The 19,576-nt window shown below is 40.8% G+C and overlaps 1 protein-coding gene across 3 annotated transcripts; it reads right to left on the bottom strand.

Annotated features, from left to right (window-relative positions):
- Nucleotides 1–3,198: 3,198 nt before the first annotated feature.
- On the bottom strand, nt 3,199–19,153 carry TCEANC (transcription elongation factor A N-terminal and central domain containing). Of its 3 annotated transcripts, XM_082277667.1 has the most exons (3): nt 19,036–19,133; nt 9,929–10,040; nt 3,199–6,984 (listed from the first exon to the last, which is right to left on the bottom strand). In XM_082277667.1, the coding sequence occupies exon 3, from the start codon at nt 6,974–6,976 to the stop codon at nt 5,894–5,896; it is 1,083 nt and encodes a 360-aa protein (XP_082133793.1). In that variant the 5' UTR covers nt 6,977–6,984; nt 9,929–10,040; nt 19,036–19,133; the 3' UTR covers nt 3,199–5,893. The 3 variants fall into 3 exon arrangements, with proteins under 3 accessions (XP_082133793.1, XP_082133791.1, XP_082133792.1); XM_082277665.1 differs by lacking the exon at nt 9,929–10,040 and having other exon boundaries at nt 19,036–19,153; XM_082277666.1 differs by lacking the exon at nt 9,929–10,040 and having other exon boundaries at nt 19,010–19,103.
- Nucleotides 19,154–19,576: the final 423 nt, after the last annotated feature.

Here is a 19,576-nt window from a genome sequence, read left to right as displayed (position 1 = left end):
AGCTTCACTTTTTAAGTAGAAACATTTAAAACTGTGCTTGTGTCAATGCAGAAATTCATCAAAATACAAAGCACGTTATTTTTAAAAAGTAGCCAGGCACTTTTTTTTTTCTGTAGTAACTCAGAATAACACCACCTTGACTGTTTAAATAAGATCACAGGGAAAAAAGCTAAAGGAAATAGTGATAAGAGTATTTTCTGTGCTCTTACAACCTCCCCACAAGGGCAAAATATAATTAAAATGAAGAAAACAAATTAAAGATGTTCCCACATCATCAAGAGGGATAGGTGATGACAGACATAAGTATACCCATTTGCTCAAGCAGTCATCACATGCTTCTGATCATAAGGCAGATGCAATCAGACTGGAATTGCCACTTGTAGAATTGTCTTGTTTGGATCCGACATCAACATGGCCCAAGGAATGGAAAACAAGATCTCAGTATCATCAAAAGCAGATGTCTCCTACTGACAGGAACAGGATTGTTAAGAGGCAGGCCATGCTAGAGGCAAATTTGATGATACCAGACCCATTTTTATCTAACAAATCTGGACTTGGAAAATTCTTAAGCACTTTTTTCCTGGAATCTGCTTTCATCCAGTTCTAGAATAAAACACATGTAAGTGCTGCAGAGGTAGGAAAGTGGATTTTGAATTATGGTAATGCTAAGGTATATAAGTTCTGATCAGTTATGGCATTATTTTATGACTTATAAAGAAGAAAAAGCTGCATTTAAGAAGTGGAGGAAATAATTACTCTACTTTGAACTTAATACCTTTTGGGGAGAAGCTATCATGTTTTTGTTTTGAAACAACACTGGATTTTGTTTTGAAACACATTGGATACATGTGAGGAAATTTAGAATTACAGGATAGTTTGGCTTGGAAGGGACCTTTAAACATCATCTAGTCCAATCACCCTGCAATGAGCAGGGACATCTTCAACTCGATAGATTGCTCAGAGCCCTGCCACCATCAATCTGGGCAACCTGTTCCAATGTTTCATCACTCTTGTGAAAAAACGTATTCCTAGCCTGAATGTAGTCAGTCTGTCCAGTCTGGATCTATGCTCCTTTCTCATCCTACTGGAACAGGCCCTGTTAAAAAGTCTGTCCCCATCTTTCATATAAGCTCCTTTTTAGGTCCTGGAAGGCTTCAATGAGGTTTTCACAGGCTTCTCCAGGCTGAACCACCCTAGCTGTCTCATTCTTTCCCCATAGGAGAGATGCTCCAGCCCTCTGATCATCTTGGTGGCCTCCTGTGGACCTGCTCCAACAGGTCGATGTCCTTCCTGTGCTGGACACCCCAGAGCTGGATGCAGCACTGCAGGTGGCGTCTCATGACAGCCAAGTAGAGAAACAGAATCACCTCCCTCAACCTGCTGCCCATGCTGCTTTTGATTCTTTCTGGGCTGCAAGTTCACATTGCTGGCTCATATCCAGCCTCTGATCCACCAGCACCCCCAAGTCCTTCTCCTCAGAGCTGTTCTCCATCCGTTCAACTCCCAGCTTGTATTGACACCAGGTGTTGCACTGACCCAGGTGCAGCATCTTGCACTTGGCCTCATTGATCCTCATGAGGATCCACTTGGACCCACTTCTTCAGCTTGTCCAGGTACCTCGAAATTTATTCAAGTTCTATTTAGAAACAAAATTCTTGAATTTCTCAGATAAGATGTATTTTTATTTCTTTAACATGGGAACATATAAGAAAATAGAAAAGAACTATGGTGTAACCATGGCTACTATGCTTATGATTTCATAGGCATAATGGAGCATCATAGGGTTACTGTCATGGTTAATACACATGCATGAGTGCTTGAGGATCAGGAACTGAAGGCCCTTTTCTCTGTGTCCACTGTTACATACCATGTATGTAACAAACCAAACAGTGCTATAGAACAATACAAATTTAGAACAAATGCCACTGAGGGCTGGTCACATGAAGTACACTTGCCAGTTCCGAGGTCAGACAGAGGAACATGCCCAGCTAGGATGCAGTTTGAAACACGTGCACCAAAATCACTCCCGTTTAAATTCTGCAGACAGGCGGGGAGGGTCCCAGTGGTGGCTGCTGTGGGGCTGCCCCCACCCGAGGCTGCTGCCTGACCATCCCAGTGGAGGGCAGCAGGGCTGGGGCAGTGCTGCTGGGGGCAGCTGCTTCAGATTCCCACTGCCAGCAATAGCCCCATTTCAGCTCAGACACTGTACAAGCCTGGTGATCCCGTTCCTGCACCCCACCTTGTGCACCAAATCTCCATCCGACAGCACCTCCCCAGACTTGCCTGCTTCTCACTGGAGTTTTGGCAGATTATTGTCACCGGACCTGCCTTGCTCTTGTTTGGGTGCTGCTGGACAGTGACCCTTTTAACTGAAGCCACTGTCCCTATATGCCTTGACACCATCCACTCCTGGCTCGCCTCCCCCTGCACAGTAACCCACCCTTGCTGCTCCATCACACGCCTTCATCTGAAAGCTGACTTTGCACCTTAAGGATTTTGTTCACAGAGGTGTATTCATGAAGTGGTGTTGTTATGTCACATCAGAGTGAACAGCACAAAAAACATCCAATGGCAAATAATGGACAACTTTTTTGTGTGTGTGTAGGGGAAGGTCTCTATCAGCAAAGCTCTCTTATAATAAGAGTTTGTGAATAATACTTTTTACCATCTGTAGCTGGCAAGGAGACTACGTTCCATCCTGGCAAGTGAGGACATGGCCTCAGTAAAACATGACTTTGTTACCTCTTGGCTGAATTACAGCAGCACAAAATGAGGGGATATGAAGTCATCTGCCTTCATGGCTCTGTTAATACCAGAATGCAACAAGCCAACTCCCAAGCAAATCCAAGAAATTATCAAAGTACTCTTGTTTCTTTCCTTATCTTCCAGGCAGTCAGTGAATTGGGCCATTACATCCTGAAGATTCCCTGAAGGACTGTAATTCGACATATTTGCTCCTTAATCACAGCATGTTACCAGCTAACTTTCTTTCTTGGCACAAAAAAGCTGTTTTTTGTTTAAAGAGTTGCAGTTCTTTGCTTTAGTAGCAAACATACATAGCACAACAGACAGAAATGAATACACTTTACATGAAAAATAAACAGCACAAATTTACTTTTGGTTTTGAAAAGAAGAAAGAGTTATAAACAACAAATGGCAGCTGAGTACCTCCCTAAAAAGTGCACAGTAAGAGGGGTATGACAGAGATAGAAAAGGCACTCAACAGAACAGAAGTGGATCTGGCAGTGGATCTCCAGGAACCAGAAGTTTTGTTACTGGTGTTAAGGGAGCAACATTGAGTACAACTAATAGAGCACCTCAGATATAGAATAGTATCTTTGATTTTACATTGAAAATTGTGTAAAATTCATTGTTAATTTAGCTCTCATCTTCTTAAGATATGTATCACAAGTTCTGCAGCTACAGGCTGCTTGATCTTTGAGTGCAATTTATGTTTAAGGCCTTATTGCTGCTGTTAAATCACAGGATTCAAGAAGCAGTTGAATTTATAGAATCTCTGGAAAACCCTGTGGAGACAAATACAGACTTTAGCCTTGTTCAGCTTACATTTCTCCTGTGTTTGTGGGGATCACCTCTAATGTCACGGTCCTTGTAGGAGTAGCTGCCTGGACATGCTAAACATCATACCGAAATGAATTGTCTCTGCTTAAAAAAGAGGTATTTTTCTCACCTGGAATGAACTGAAAAAAAAAAAGAGACTTCAACAATATAAAAGAATCTCACTTTTCAAAGCATTTCTTTTGTTTCTGGACTCTATACTTCCTGTACTTCAGTGATCTACACCCTCCTGCTGCTCTACACACTATGTAGCTGCAAGTTAGCTGAGACAAAGCATATAAACTTAGCCAGTCAAATATTTTAAGCCTGCACAGTTACATATTAGTGATGGGCAATGCAAAAGAAAATGATGTTATATATTATGTCACAAATGTAGTCAGTGTTACAGATACAAATTTTACCCTTGAAATATATTCTGTCAAAAACACCCTCCATGCCTTTTTACATTTCCCTTTGCCAAGATAAAACTTGGATGAGCTCTACATTACTGGAATGGCTTCAAAACGAACTGCAGGCAGAAATTATTTATAAGTTGTTCACAGCTAAAATAATGTCTTCTGCTACATGGTGTTCTGACACAGCACAGTGCTGGCATAAAGCTCTCCTCAACAGGACCATGACCTTCAAAATGACTGCACACAATCCTGTGCTTACTGTGATCCACTGACACAGGAGTGTTTGCTTTCCTGTAGTTTCACTGAAAGCTAACAATAATACTGTACACAAAGGTCCTCCCACTTAAGCAAGACTACTTGTAAGCATCAATTTCAGCACACAAGTAAGGGCTGGGAAGGAAGGCCAGATAGCAACTCCTTGGTTACACAGTTGAACATTGGGGGTCTGGCCTAAAGCTTTAATGTGTATTTTACATCAGTGCAATTCCCCCAAACCACACTTTTTTACATGATAAAAATCTAAGTAATGCCGCTGAAAGTTAACTGTTAACACTTCACAGAATGGAAAGATTTTTCTTCTTTTTTTCAGTAGAACAGGTTAAGTGTCTCTTTGCAACATTAGGTTACATGTAATTTTCCCCATATACAGATAAAGGCCTGTCTTTCAGTCCTGGCTGGCTTTTAGTTCAGCTATTTTCTCATTTCATGCCCCCAACTCCTTTCTCTAAGAGGTCATGCAGCTCAGCCCAGAGGAGCTGACCAACCTCAGCTGTGTCATAGTCAGATGGGTGCACAACTGTCCTCAATTCCTCCAGCAAATACTCCGCAGGTTTCTCTGCTCTGCTGATACATTTTAACATTGAAGTGCAAAATGCCTGTTGCGCATTCGTAAAAGATACTTCTCTCACAGTGAGAAGAATTAATTTTTTTTTTTTTTAATAAATACTTCTTGTAAAAAATCAGCGAGAATCCTGTTGACTCTGGAACAAAAATATGTTTAAAAAATTCTGCTATTGGATTTCCTTCTAGTCATTGTTTGTGGGTAACCAGCACTATACAAAAACATTAATTTTCTCAGTTCAGGACAGATGTCCCAGTTCCAGAGATGATATTCACTCAGAAAGTTATTAACTCTTATTAATTTTATTAAATAAACATAAATCAAATAATATATTTACATCATTTTCTGAAACAATCCATTATCTGATCCTGCATTAATTTCTTTGCAGTAGCAGGCCATACCATCTTATATTATAAATCTGGCCCACATAGTGATAGACTGTCACAGCTCCTGTTTTCCTTCCAGGAGCTAAAATAAAACTAAAGCATAATGTAATTCTTGCTTTAATTTGCTAGCTGCTTTCTCCCCCTTTAATGCTCTTTTTGTTTCTTTTTCCCTGTTAGAAATCACCTCTCAAACCAACTTAATAATCTAACACTTGCTTGCAAATAGTGATTTAATTAAGGAGTGAATCCATGCTGAACATTCTGCAATGCACACAAGTATGTGAACTACAGTTCTGGAAACAGTTTGTTTACTGTAAATTAAACTTATGTCCTGTGAAAGAACTCCTCCTGAAGATAAAAAAAAAATGTCCAAGTATCTAGTCCCTTCAGGAAAAAACTGCAGCACTTAGAATATTTTTAATGGATTAACTAGCAAATATTCTACTCAGATACAGTGTAACCATTTTTTCCTCTTTACTATTTTATTTCTTTACCTATTTAGATTACTTAAAAACCCGTAAGATTCATTCAAGTCATCTTTAAAAATACAATAGCAGTTTTTTTAAAAATTGATTTTGAGGTTTTTAGTGGCAGCACCCACATAATATCAGTGCAGAATTTAAAATTACAGAGTTTCAACAGAGGTACGTTCTCATACACGTTACCAAACCCCTTATTAAAGAGAGATAGCATTACAAACAAATCCATCTGCTGTGATACCACTGTTCTCCACATTCATTACAAATAACGTAAGTCAACATTTGTTCGTCTGGATTTGTGTTTCGCACCCAAGCTGGAAGAAAGAGAGTTCCTCTGGCAATCATAGTTACAGTGCAATCAAATTTTTCACAGCGTCTGCACTTTATTTTATTTGTCTGTGTGCCATTAATAACCTGCGGAAGCTGATGTTCCTGAACAGATGATTTTGTGTACAGAGCCCTGAGCTGTTTCAGTTCATCGCTGGCCATTTCCATCACTGTCATCTCAGCAAAAGCCTTTGGGCTCAAAGTCCCCAAAAAAAGGTTATGTTTTAAGTGGCAACTTTTAGGGTTCTTAAGGTTAGAGATTTTACTTCTAATGCAATTTTTGTACTTTTTATCATTTTTAGCATGAAGAGCAAAAATATGTTCTTCAATATCTTTAGCTAACTCTAGCCATTTAACAGTTTCTTCTTCATCTTTGGCAGAACCAATCAAAGCTTTATAAAGAAGATCCACACATTTACACCTCAGAGCTCTCATTGGATGCTGCTGCAGACTTGCTTCGCTAACAACAGATTTAGAATCTTCACGAACAGTGTGTTGTTCCTCAAAAGAAGAATGCTGATTCATACTGCCTTCTGCATTGTTACACACCACATTTTTAACAGTTTGTGATGGGACCAAAATGTTGGAACTAGTACCATCTAATGCCTCCTGCTGACATGGTCCTTCAGACAGCAACTGCTCTCTAGGAACTACACCAAGATGCTCCATTTCCTCTTTCACATACACAGAAATGGACTTTTTAAGTTGCATTGACTGAGCAGAGTTATTCTTGTAAAGTGTTTTCCATCTTGATAATAACTGCTTTGCTTTCTTTTTCAACCCTCCTGAAGGGCAGCTCTTGAGTACTCTGTATACAGCCTTGGTAACATCTGTCCCCTGGAGATATTCTACAGTCATGTCAACATCTTCAAGTTCTTTAAGATGATCCTCAATATCTTGCAAATTGTTCTCAGACAGTAGTTTTTCAATACTGTGGGTTCTGCGTACAATATTTTCCAGGTCAGACATTTTTAAACCTGAAAACAAAAGAAAGATCATCACCTTTCCTGCAGTTATGACATTAATTCATCTTCTGTATATTCACACAAAGTCTTCTTTTCATTTTATGCTATTTTACTCTATTTTATTTGTATATATCACTGAGTTTGCCACCATTTTCTTGAAATGGTGTACAGAAGCCTGAAACACCATCCTGCTTCATACATGACCCTCAACTTTTCACTTGCTGTACAAGACATCATGCTGCACCTCTTTTGAAAGTTTCTCCCTAGAGCTATCAGAGATGCAAGTCAGAGTAGTGACTTTTACCTGAGGTCCTATTGCTGCCCTTTCCCTCACTAGCTCTGGCATCATATTACAGATGGATTATCAAGACGGGGCAGCTCAAAACCAGTGACACCAGCAAAACAGTTTCAAAACACTGACATCTACAAATTTTGAAAATTCTTGAAGGTTAAAGACAGATCCCTCTGTATTTTCTTGCAGCTGTAGCATTAGTAAAGCATGCTCCCATATACTCTGACGCATAAAGGAAAATCAAAGGGGGTCTTCAGAATGCAGAATCTCATGGTTTCAATAGTATTTCCTTTTGATTCCTTTTCATCAAGTCCTTTGATCGAAAAATGCTCAGTGCATTGTTATTGCCAATTTGCATACAAAAAAATGTTTCTACTCCTACTATTATTTTTCTGCTGAAAAGGAGAATTAAATGTAGAATGCAGAAATGAACGGCGTCTTGTAAGTATTGTGTTCCTCTTTTCTGCAGTTAGTCTTAGTTTACGCACAAAATCAGTGTTTTGTCTGAAATTGCATACATCCTGATTCTACTCCAGAAAAACTCATCTGCCTGACAGAGACAAGGCTAGCTACACATGTCCATATGGGAAAGGAATCACAAGCAGGTTTCTTGCAGCATCACTGTTTCCATGATGAAAACTCCTGAGAACAGGGGCAGAGGAGGGACAAGAGATACAGCTGTGTAATTTGCACACTCTGTTGTTTCTATGACCACCACCAGCTAACTTGTCTTTTGCAGGACAGAAACAAGTTCCAACTTTAGGTAGGACCTCAGAGTTCCACAAAATCAAAAGGCAGAGAGGGTAAGACTTTTTTCTATACAAACAGAACCAACCCACTCTGCACAGTGAACGTTCTCAGCATTCCCTTAAGCTGTATTTAAACACTCCTGTCTTACGTTTTGAAGTCCTACAAAACCTCAATAATGGCAATTACAGAAACTGATTTTATTACTCAAGAAGTTTCAAAATCAGAGAACCAGGATGCAGTTTTCACATACTTAAGTTGAACCCTATGCATCATCATACTAAAAAGCCCATGTTAAGTGCATCCACTCCTCTGTTCTGCTACAGGAACACACGGAGGCTGTGAACAAAAAGAAGTGTTTTGTAACGTAGGAGAGCCCTCAAAAGCAAGAACAGTTCCCTGTCTCCAGAATACCAAGAAGTTGACATTAGAAAATTATTATCTGCTGATTTACTGTTTTTCATGCAATCCAGGGCAGAGTTGGTGACAGTTATATGTTAACCCAGTATGATTGCTACGCCTTATAATCAGTTGTGCTTCTTCCAGATCTTGTGTCTATGTATGCGTTGTATTAAGCTCACACACTGTAAAACTTATCTAAAGGCAAGATGACTTCATGAGCTCTCAGTATTTAGCATATAGGACAATGGACACACAAAGAAATTATCAGACACAAACTACTCTGCTGATAATTTATCAGTGCATATACTTCTACCCTGTGGCAAAGGTGAGGTATTTTGATATTTCATTGAGGACTATGCTTCATAGGAAGTTTCCTCTCTAATACTGCAGGGTGAGGATCTGTATGTAAGAAATCCACATGCAAGATCCATATGCTGAGTCTGTGGGGATCACCTGCTTCATGGTAGTGGTCCTTGCTCATCATTATCTACTTGATCCTACACAGCCCCCCAGCATGGCAAGGTTCTACCTTAGGACTCTTACACTATGGCAATAAATTTAATTATCAGAAATTTTAAATTTTCTTAGTCATGCACTGACTTTTCAAGTTCATGCAACATTAAATTCAAGTTTGTAAATGTTTCAGCAGCAGCTAAATAAACAAACTGAAAACACAAATATGGACATCAAATTATAGGCAACTATTTTAAAATAATTTTGGAAATTAAACCACCTAATAGACTCCTCACACTTAAGTCAAAACAATCACTTCTAAGGAAATGCTTGTCTCAAAATGTACAACTTCTAGCAAAGAGGTACGACTGACTCCCTTCAAATGTAATATGCAAAGTTAAGTAAAAGTAACAGAAAAAGTAATTAAATATTTTAATGGAGAGGGATATTCACTGGTAGTTGGGAGAAGCATAAGAAACAGCAGAAAAAAAATCACTGAATAAAGGTATTATTATTTATATTATATAATATTATATTATATTATTATTATCAGTGACATCAGAGAGGTTTCTGCAGTGAAATATTCTAGGAATGGTCCTGGCTTTGTTGTGCATACCTAGTTGGCAAAAAGTTTTAAAATCCTTCAAGGTGAAAAGCAATACATACTTCTGAAATACTACACTAACTACTCAAGCATAAATTTCATCTTGATTTCCAAATTAAAAGGAAGTGTGATGAAAACAATGAGAAGTTGTTTGTACATTTGTTGCCCTACCAGATTTATCACCAAGGTTGACACCATTGTTTTATGCAAACAGAAATTAAACAGAGATTCCTGAATTTAAAAGGAACATATAAAGTAATCCAACAGTTCGTTTTACTACCATGGTTTCTTTCAAAGAATGAAGCAAAGCTCATTAATTAATACTGGGAAAAGTGCACTGCATTTCATATCAAGTCTGAATATCAAGCATCTTTTCTAATCAAGGCACAACATGATTGTGTCAGACAACTGTAGAAAACATGTTTTTTGCATTCTTATAAGAAGAAATTTGAAATTACCGACGCAGTTGTAATACTGCAGTTTTCTCTAGCCGAAGTTCACTGGGAACCCAAGTATAGTAAGCCTGAGTTCTTCCCTGCTCAGACTCTTGTTCTTTGAACTCTGTTGTTTCTGTTATAAATCAGACAGAATGTAAGTTGGGAGAAGCCCCAAAACCTTTGGAAAAGAATACAAGTGTGTCACAGAAATAAAGCCGCAATTCCAAATGGAAAATTATTCTACCACTTGAGGGAGCTGTGGCATAGCAAACCCATGGAATCTTTTGAAATGTGCATGAGTAACTCCAGCCTCTGTGAAGAAAAAAGATAAAACAATTACCCTGTGACCTTTAGGAGACTTCACATTTTTATGGTATGTATTTGCCTAATTTTGGCAAATAAACCCTGTGGAGTCCATCGATGTTGGGATACAGACAGAAGGGAAAGGGTTCATCCCTTATCCAGCTATTGTTTGTATATTGCTCTTTCTTTCTTTAACTTGGAATTTGACCGCTTTTCTACCTGATTTAATGCAATTTGACAAATGCTGCTGAGCAAGTACTTATAAAACTAACTGAATCGAACTCAGTCAGCACTGTTCTGCTGTGTTCCTAATTCAAAGAGACAAGAAATCCCAGAAAGACTAGGGTTTTTTCTTAAGTTATGAAATGAATCATGCATCTTTGTTAAGGTAGAGCTGTAAGAAAAAGAACGAACAAATGGTAGCGTCACAGTTTTGTGCAGTAGAAAACAAACATCCTCATCCCTCCCAGAACGGCACAAGGCATTTCAGTTTAGCAATGACAGAATCACAGAATGGTTTGGGCTGGAAAGGACCTAGTTCCAACCCCCCTGCAATGGGCAGGGGATGCCATTTACTAGACAAGGTTGCTCAGAGCCACACCCAACCTGGCCTTGGACACTCCCAAGGATCGGGCAGCCACAATTTCTCTGGGCAATCTGTTCTAGTGCCTCACCACCCTCTGCGTAAAGAATTTCTTCCTAACATCTAATCTAAATCTGCCCTCTTTCAATCTAAAACCATTGACATTTGGTCTGTCACTATCTGCCCATATAAAAAGTCACAACATAAGGTCACAATAAGGCCTCCCCAAAGCCTCCTCTTCTCCAGGCTGACCAACTCCAGCTCTCTCAGCCCATCTTCATAGGAGAGGTGCTCCAGCTCTCTGACCATCTTTGTGGTCCTGCTTTGGACTTGCTCTAACAAGTCCATGTTTTTCTGGGGCTGAGGATCCCAGAGCTGGATGCAGCACTCCTGGTGGGGTCTCATGAGGGCAAAGTAGAGCCCTCCCTCCCTCGACCTGCTGGCTACGCTGCTTTTGATGCAGCCCAGGGTGCCATGGGCCTTCTGGGCCATGAGTGCACGCTGTTGGCTCATGTCCAGCTTCTCATCCATAAGAATCCCCAAGTCTTTCTCTGCAGGGCTGCTCTCAATGACTTCTTCTCCCAGTCTGTGCTCATGTCTGGGACTGCCCTGACTCAGGTGCAGCACCTTGCACCTGGACTTGTTGAATCTCATGAGGTGCTTGTGGAAAAACAACTATGGATTTATAACACAAGATGATACAGGGGAAGATTTATTCATCCATAGAACTGCCATTAAAAGGAATAACCCTAAAAATTACCTGCAAAGTGTAGGAGATGGAGAAGTTGTACAATTTGATATAGTACAAGGGGCCCACTTCTCAAGTTTGTCCAGGGCCCCCTGGATGGCATCCTGTCCTGCTGTTGTGTTATCTGCAAATTTGCTGAGGGTGCACCAATCCCACTGCCCATGTCACTGATGAAGGGCACCAGTCCCATGAGAGTCCTGAGGAACACCACTCATCACTGGCCTCCACCTGGACATAGAGACACTGACCACAACTCCCTGGCTCCATCCATCCATCCTTATCCACTAAATAAGAATGAGTCCATCCATCAAGTTCGTATCTCTCCAATCCAGAGATAAGGATGTCATGTGGGACCATAACAAAGGCCTCACACAAGTCCAGTTGACATTGGTCAGTCTTCCCTTGTCAACACCTTGTTGTCACTCCATCCTAGAAGGCCACCAAGTTGGTCAGGCATGACTTGCCACTAGTAAAGGCATGCTGGCTACCTTGAATTACCTTCCTGTCTTTTATGTGTGTTAGCACATCTTCTAGGAGTCTCTTCCTAAGCACAGAGGTGAGGCTCACCAGTCTGTAGTTCTCTGGATCTTTCTTTCTCCCCTTTTTTAATATGGAAGTGATGTTTCCTTTTTTCCAGTCACCAGGGACTTCAACTGACCGCCATGACTTTCCAAATATGCATGACAACATCTGTTTGAGTTCCAAATGTACACTGAAGGTTACAAGGCTCATATTTACAATGAGACTCTGTAATGCTATGCTGATGAGGCACTTTCTTGCCAAATCGTTATGAGCTCTCACTTTGACTGCATGGTATAATGAGTCACTTGTGTGTACAAGAATAAATGATGACAATCAATAAAAAACTTGCAAGCCAGTTCACTTCCAAAAAAAAAAAAAAGATCAGGCTACCTCAGGTTTAAAATATAGCCATCCTGTAATAATGCCAAGTTGAGTAAGAACATTTTTAAACAGTAAAATGACTAAGAGAAAACCAACAAACAAAAAAACCCACAGCCTGAGACACTTCCTGTTAAGTGCAAATTCAGTCCCCGAGAAAAACACTGCCCTCTCCAAAAGTATTTGGGGTAAATGCTTTGTCTTTGCTTTACACCTTATCTTGTGCAAAGCCATAGCCCATTTTGTCTTAACACTGAAAAACCAAGACAAATTCAGAATGCATCCAAGCAAGTGTGTATGAATGTCTTGGAAGGCTGAACACCAGTCTTCTTCTCCCTCATCCCAACCTTCAATGTAGGTGAGCTTTTCTACAAGAAATTCTATGTAACTGGAAAAAAATCCAGACTACAGCCCAGACAAGGATCAGAAGTCAAGTACTCCTAATAGTGTGTGCTGCTTTCAGCTGGGGTAGAGTTAATTTCCTTCACAGCGGCTGGTATGGGGCTGTGTTCTGGACTTATGCAGAGGGTTGATAATATAGAACTGTTTTTGTTATTGCTAAGCAGGGCCTACACAGAGCCAAGGCCTTTTCTGCCTTTCCTACTGCCACGATGGTGAGGAAGTTGGGGGTGCATGGGAGATTGGGAGGAGACGCAGCCAGGACAGGTGACCCCAACTGACCTAAGGGATATTCCAGACCATTGATATCATGCTCAGTACATAAAGGGGGGAGAAGAAGGAAGAAGGGGAGGGGGGGGACATTTGGAGTGATTGAGTTTGTCTTCCCAAGTCACCATTACACATGGTGGGGCCCTGCTGTCCTGGAGATGGCTGAACACCTGCCAGCCTGTGAGACACAGTGAATGAATTCCTGGGTTTGGTTTGCTTATGTGTGTGGCTTTTACTTTTCCTATTAAACTGTGCTTATCTCAAACCATGAGTTTTCTGGTTTTTATCCTTCCAGTTCTCTCCCCAGACCTGCTGGTGGGGCCACGGCTCCAATGAGAGGCTCCATGAGGCTTGCCTGCTGGCTGGGGTGAAACCATGATACAGTGGAATAAATTCTCTGCAACTGTTGTGTTAAAAAATGTTAATGCTATAGCAGAGATGGTGCATAGCATAATCCTGGAAACACCAACTTACTTTGGGCAACCTAAATCCCATATAAACTATGAAAATTATCAAATGCTATTTTAAACTCAAGAGCCTAATCAGAAATCAGAGAATTCTCACAGCCAGCCTCCAACTCCAAAAACATTTCTCCATCCTATCTACAGTGGGAGAGCAGGTATCATCAATGTCACCAAGAAACCATTTACTGGAGGTTTTATTTCATCTTGGCAAAAAGCAGAGCTCTTCCTGCCTCTCTACAGGACTGCCTCCCACACTGAAAAAATACAGAACTAGGTAAAGTTCATCTTCAAAGAATAGCCACATGAATAAAGCTAAGTTAATACAATGAGAATTGAGGCAATACAACGGTGTAATTTCCAGCTGTCCATGACCACTGACACCTCACTGACCAAGAGTCACCTCTCACTCACAGATCCAGAAGCAGTGAAGTACACAGCACTATGGAGAAGTAGCTTTGTTCTGCACCTTTTACATCAGCGACTGCTTGAACTACAGGACTTTCAACTAATCTGGAGCCATACTGTCTCGACTCTGTGTTTCTCTCAGTGAAATCATTCTCCCACAGCTTTCTTCCCAAATTAGGGAGTTTGAAGAGGAGAGGTGGCAGAGGGTATCACATTCATGTGAAGATGCACCGAGTATCCTCTTTTACAAGGCCAATTTTTAATCCTTATTTGGAGTTCCTTCTCCTAGACTCCCCATTTTTAATTAAAATAGAATTCTTATATTCTTAAAAAAAAAAAGAAAAAGAAAAAAGATAAAACAATCAATAGAGTACATAATGAAATTCTCAAGCCTCAGGGATCAACCTCAATGCAGAGCTCTCAGCACATTTTTCTAATAAGATCAAACATGCAGAGATTTAATGAGATAGGAAAAGCTGTTGTCCTTACCAGACAAGCTGCTTAGCCACTGGCTTCATTTGACATCAGTATGTAAGCCAGAGCTCATGAAAATGTTCAAGATATTACAGCTACACTAGACAAATTAAACCCTGACTTGTTCCATGGCAAAAACTAAATGAGAAAATACTTTAGAAATTGAATAGCTACAGCTGTTTTGAGTTCTAGGATGCTCAGCTGATGTTAGAGAGGATACACATCCCAGCAGAGACATTACCTTGCTAATGGCTCCTTTTAATAACTTCATTTACAGTTAAACTGATTCGCACTGGAAGATATTTTAGCTTTTCCTATATCCCGTCTTCCTTAATCACATGAATTTTTCTACTAAATGAAGTTAACTACTTGAAACACAAAAAATGTTACAAGTAATTACTCCACTGACATGAAATCTCTATTTCTATTGATATTGTTGACCTTGTTAATAAAATAATTTTAAGGAGTTTAAAAAATTACGAAATTTACTTTTAACAAGTTACAGATTACAAGTGTCAAGTGGAGGTATTAGCTAATCTCTTCCACAATAGGACAGCTATACAGACTCACAATACATTATAATACATTGTGATTCAATGGGGCAATAATGAAATGTATATATAGTTCTGAGAGATTTGTCATCAACAGTTTCATTGGTAATTATGTATAAATAAAGTGGGCTTTAATTTCCTTTAAAATTTGCACCATTTCACATAAAGAAACACTTGTGTGGTTTCTCTAATCTACAACCAGGTTATTTTTCAATATTAACTAACTTTATTCTAAAATCCATTTCCTAGTTTCAGCACAAGGTCACAGAAATGTTCCATGGGGCTCTCTGGTTTTTCAAATCTTCATGACAAAGCCTTGTCAAAGCTGGCAGAGGAATCCCTTTTCTCTCAGCCACTTTCCACTACTTGTCACTATGAGGTACTAGCTGGGGCTTCAAGCAGGTCAAAAGTCAGGCTTTTGACACACAGGGCACATTTTCTAAACACGAACTCCCATTTTGGCCTCAAGTGACAAATACACAGGAAAAGAAGTGTGCTGAAAGAAATTTAAGCCGATGACTCAGACATGACTTAATGCTATCTAGCTACGGTAGAGACACAGATTATGACATGTATTTTGCACTAAGCTGAGCTTCTACAGTAAAGTTTATCATGGGATTCAGGCCTTTGGTGCGGCTGCACACAATCTTTCACAAATCATACAATAATTTTTGTACACTACACTAACAGAGTCTCCTGAAAGCTAAAGAGTACAGCTTACCATCTGCATAAAAATGCAAGCTTGTTAGAAATACATCTGGCATTTTCCCAACGTATCTCTATCACAAAGAGCAAAACTTAAGCTAAGCCAAGCAGAAAATGCTATTATCACTCCTTTAACATCACCCGCTTCAGTACTGAGCCAAAACTTCGCTGGGTGAAAAAGAGTTTTTTGCACTTTGTGGAATTAGTTTTTCATTTCCTAACATTCATGTTTTTCCAACAGTAACAGATTTTATAACAAAAAAGAATTATTGTTAAATCTGACAGACAACATGAACAATGTTTCGCTATTTTCCTACAGCAAGAGGATGCTATAAACATTGTGCCTCACTCAAGAAAAATACCTGGCGATAGAAATATGATCTAAGCAGATTTGTGTCATCATTTATTACTTAACTACTTATATTCAATATAGTTTAGTCTCCTAAACTGTTCATCTGGATGGATGCAAATGTTCATATTCGTATTTCCAATCACTTCAGACAGCAAACCAGCCAAACAATTTCAGGAAGGCTGTGACATCTCCAAGTAGAAGCTAGTTTCTTCAACATACTTTAACTGTATTGCCTTATACACGTAAGAGTGTCAGTTCATGAAATGTTTGGGTGCTCTCTCAACACCACTGGGATTGTATCACTCAGCTGCTCTGCTCTCTCTACTCAACGTCTGGGCACAAGAAGCATTCGTAACATCGCCCTCCAAACACTGGGAAATCATAATTCAAAATTCCCAGTACATTGAGATTGGCTTATACACTATAATGCTCTTAGAAGTACAAAAAATGGAAACTGTTCTGCATTTCTTTTAAAGCTGTAAGGCTCTAGTCTTCCCATCTTTCCACCGCAGACAAAATGATTAGGAGTTTATACCTTTTTGAAAAGGAAAGGTTACACTGTTGTGCACATCATGGCTCCAGCAGCCAATACTTGAAAAAAAATTCAGACTTTTACACGTTCTATTATAACTACAAAAGACTGAAAATTCTTTTCCTATAAAGATCTTACTTTCCATGTCCATTCTTGGCATTACAGCTTTCCTCTACTATTTTGTAATTTCATCTTAAATTTCTTGTTCATTTACTCAAGTGTAATTAGCACTTTTTAAACCTACTGAAAAGAAGAACATGTTGTGAGGTGCAGGTTTAACATTCGCTTTTAAGTAATAGAGTTCATCAGACTTCTCTTGTGTGTCCCTCTATCTTTCAGTCTCCATAAATACTGTTTATATCCTCTTGCAGATGTACTGATTTGAAACCTGGACAAGCTCAATCTAAAAAAAGCTTTCCTAAAGTGGATCACACTTCCTTCTTTCATTGAGCTTTGTATTGGCACAAAAGTCCAACAAAACAGACTGTCTTGAAGACAGAAGCCTAAATCAGTAAGTATAAATGTATTTAAGACATATCCATCCAAAGTACATTTGTTTACTTAATACTCTACAAAGAAAAAATGAATCATTTTGGAGAGAAATAAGCAATTCTTTCTCTTGAATACATTTCCTTTACAAAATAGCTTTGAAGATTATTCTTATTCATATAGAGCTAGCAAAAACTTCAATTCTAGCACACTACAAGCAAAGATAAATGTTTAGTTTGCAATGTCTTTTTATGGAAAATTGTGCTGACAAAGTCATATAAAAATGGAACACATAAGTAATAGAAACATGCTTTATGAACTTCTGCAAGCTTTTCATCATTTGTCAAATGAACACTGTCTTTGCATTGCTTTAACATTCATTTTTTCAGTTAAGTCTTGGGTCTATACTATTTCTATTTGTCATACCATTGCCAGGGCCATACTTAGATTAGATACCACTTTATTGTTGTTTCACAGGTTTTCCACTGAAAAATTATAAAACTTTTTTCCTTTAAAAATAAATCCTTTGTATGCAGGAGAGTATATATGCTCCTGAAAAGGCCATCCATCCTGAATGGATAAAGAGTATGACTTAAAGAAACGGTATTTGTAAAATATTATTAGTGTCTGCTAAAATTCCTTATGCTAAAAGAACACTTAAAAGCGAAAGTAAATAATTTCTTAATACTTGAGAATCTTGATCAAAGACACATGATGTACTGGTTCAAATAAAGGATGAAATACACTTGAAATTAAATGGATTTTTATATATTTATTAAAATAACACTACATTTAAAAGCATGAACTCTAACTCCTTTCTGTATTTGTGCCAACATGCGCATTATTTCAAGACATCAATGCTGTAGGGAGACTAATATAACAAATACATAAAGAATTCCCATAATAGTACCATCACAAATATCCATCCTGCAGTTTCCAAGGTCAGCCTCTTCTGTGAGTGGAATTACAGCCGCTTCCAATATAAATCAGAAGGGTAGTTACAGCAGCTGGGAGCAGCAGTCCAGCCGTGTTTATCTGGAAGAAGCTGACACTTCCTTGGCGTGGAAGCCAGCCACAGGTGACAGCTTGTCTGGCCGAGGTTTGGGGTCAGGCTCACGATACCAGCGGCTGAGCATCACCACTGGAACCTCCAGCTCAGACACGAGCCCACGAAACTTGGGAGAGATCAGCCTGCAAATCTGCCTGCAGCCGCTCCCAGGAAACGGGTAGGCCAGTGCACTCTGTAACTGTGATCCAGAATGCCACGGGCACGCTAATTCTGCGGGGTTTTCTCCAAATCCTTCATTAAACATCACAGAATCAATTAGGTCAGAAAAGTCCTCTGAGATCATCGAGTCTAACCTATGACCCAACACCACCCTGTCCAACCAGACCATCGCAAGTCCAGTCTTTCCTTAAACACCTCCCAAAACGGTGGCTCCACCACCTCCTTGGGCAGTCCATTCCAGCATCTAATCACCCTGTCTGTGAAGAAATTCTTCCTAATGTCCAACCTAAACCTCCCCTGGCACCTCATACCCGTTCCTGCTACACATCCCCGGACCCCTCTAGCTTAAGTTTGACCCACTGCTGTCCTGCTCAGAAGCGAAAATGCCACCGCGCCTCAGACCCGTGGCACAGCCCGGGCAGGAGAAGCAGGCACGGCCCTACCCGCCAACCCCCCCCGCTTCTCAGGGCGCTGTTCTCCGTTCCCCTCGGTCCCGAGGGCCAGCCGGGCCTTGCACGGCGCTGAAGGTCAAACCGGGGCTGGGGAGCAGCTGGGCGGTTCGTGCCTCCTGCGACCACCCCCCGACCTCACCGCCAGCGCCAAGGCAAGGGCAGCAGCTCCCTGGGCTCCACCAAGGCGGGGAAGCCACACTCCTGCTGCCCCCAGAGAAACACAACGCTGCTCCCGCACGTCCCGTACCCCGGCATCCGGGCCGGCGCCCTCACCTCCGCAGCGGGGCCCGACATGGCGCCTCCCGCCCGCTTCCTGCTCCGCCGCCATCTCCGCGCGGCTGCGGCCCGGGCGGCTGCGCGCTGGCCCCGGTGCTGCCGGAACGCTGGCGGACCCCGGGCTTGGGCAGCCGTGCGGTTGGCGCGGGGTGTTCCCGGAAAAAGAAACCACGTCCCGATGTACTAAAAATAGTGTGGTCAGCAGGACCAGAGAGGCGATTCTTCCCCTGTTCTCGGCACTGCTGAGGCCACACCTGTGGCCTCATTTCTGGGCGCCTCACTCCAGGGAGGACACTGAGGTGCTGGAGCCTGTCCAGAGAAAGGCAGCGGAGCTGGGGAAGGGTCTGGAGCATATGGCCTATGAGGAGCGGCCGAGGGAGCGGAGTTGTTTTGCCTGGAGAAGAGGAGGCTTAGGGGTGACCTTATCACTCTCGACAACCACCTGACAGGAGACTGTAGCAGTTGTGGGTCGGCCTGCTTCTCCCACTCAACTAGTGACAGGATGAGAGGCCATAGCCTCAAGCTGTGCTAGGAGAGG

Source organism: Coloeus monedula (genome assembly GCF_965178545.1).
Source record: "Coloeus monedula genome assembly, chromosome: 3".
NCBI classification, from domain to species: Eukaryota; Metazoa; Chordata; class Aves; order Passeriformes; family Corvidae; genus Coloeus; species Coloeus monedula.
The sequence above is the reverse complement of the archived record's forward strand: the minus strand, read 5'-3'. Positions and strand labels throughout refer to the sequence as shown.

Bases quoted from the DNA above. Each gene is read 5' to 3' on its own strand.
- TCEANC (XM_082277665.1), bottom strand. From the start codon at position 19,090: ATGGCGGCGGAGCAGGAAGCGGGCGGGAGGCGCCATGTCGGGCCCCGC. The intron at 6,985-19,035 runs GTGAGGGCGCCG...TTTTGTTTTCAG, and splicing joins TGTCGGGCCCCGCTGCGGAG to GTTTAAAAATGTCTGACCTG.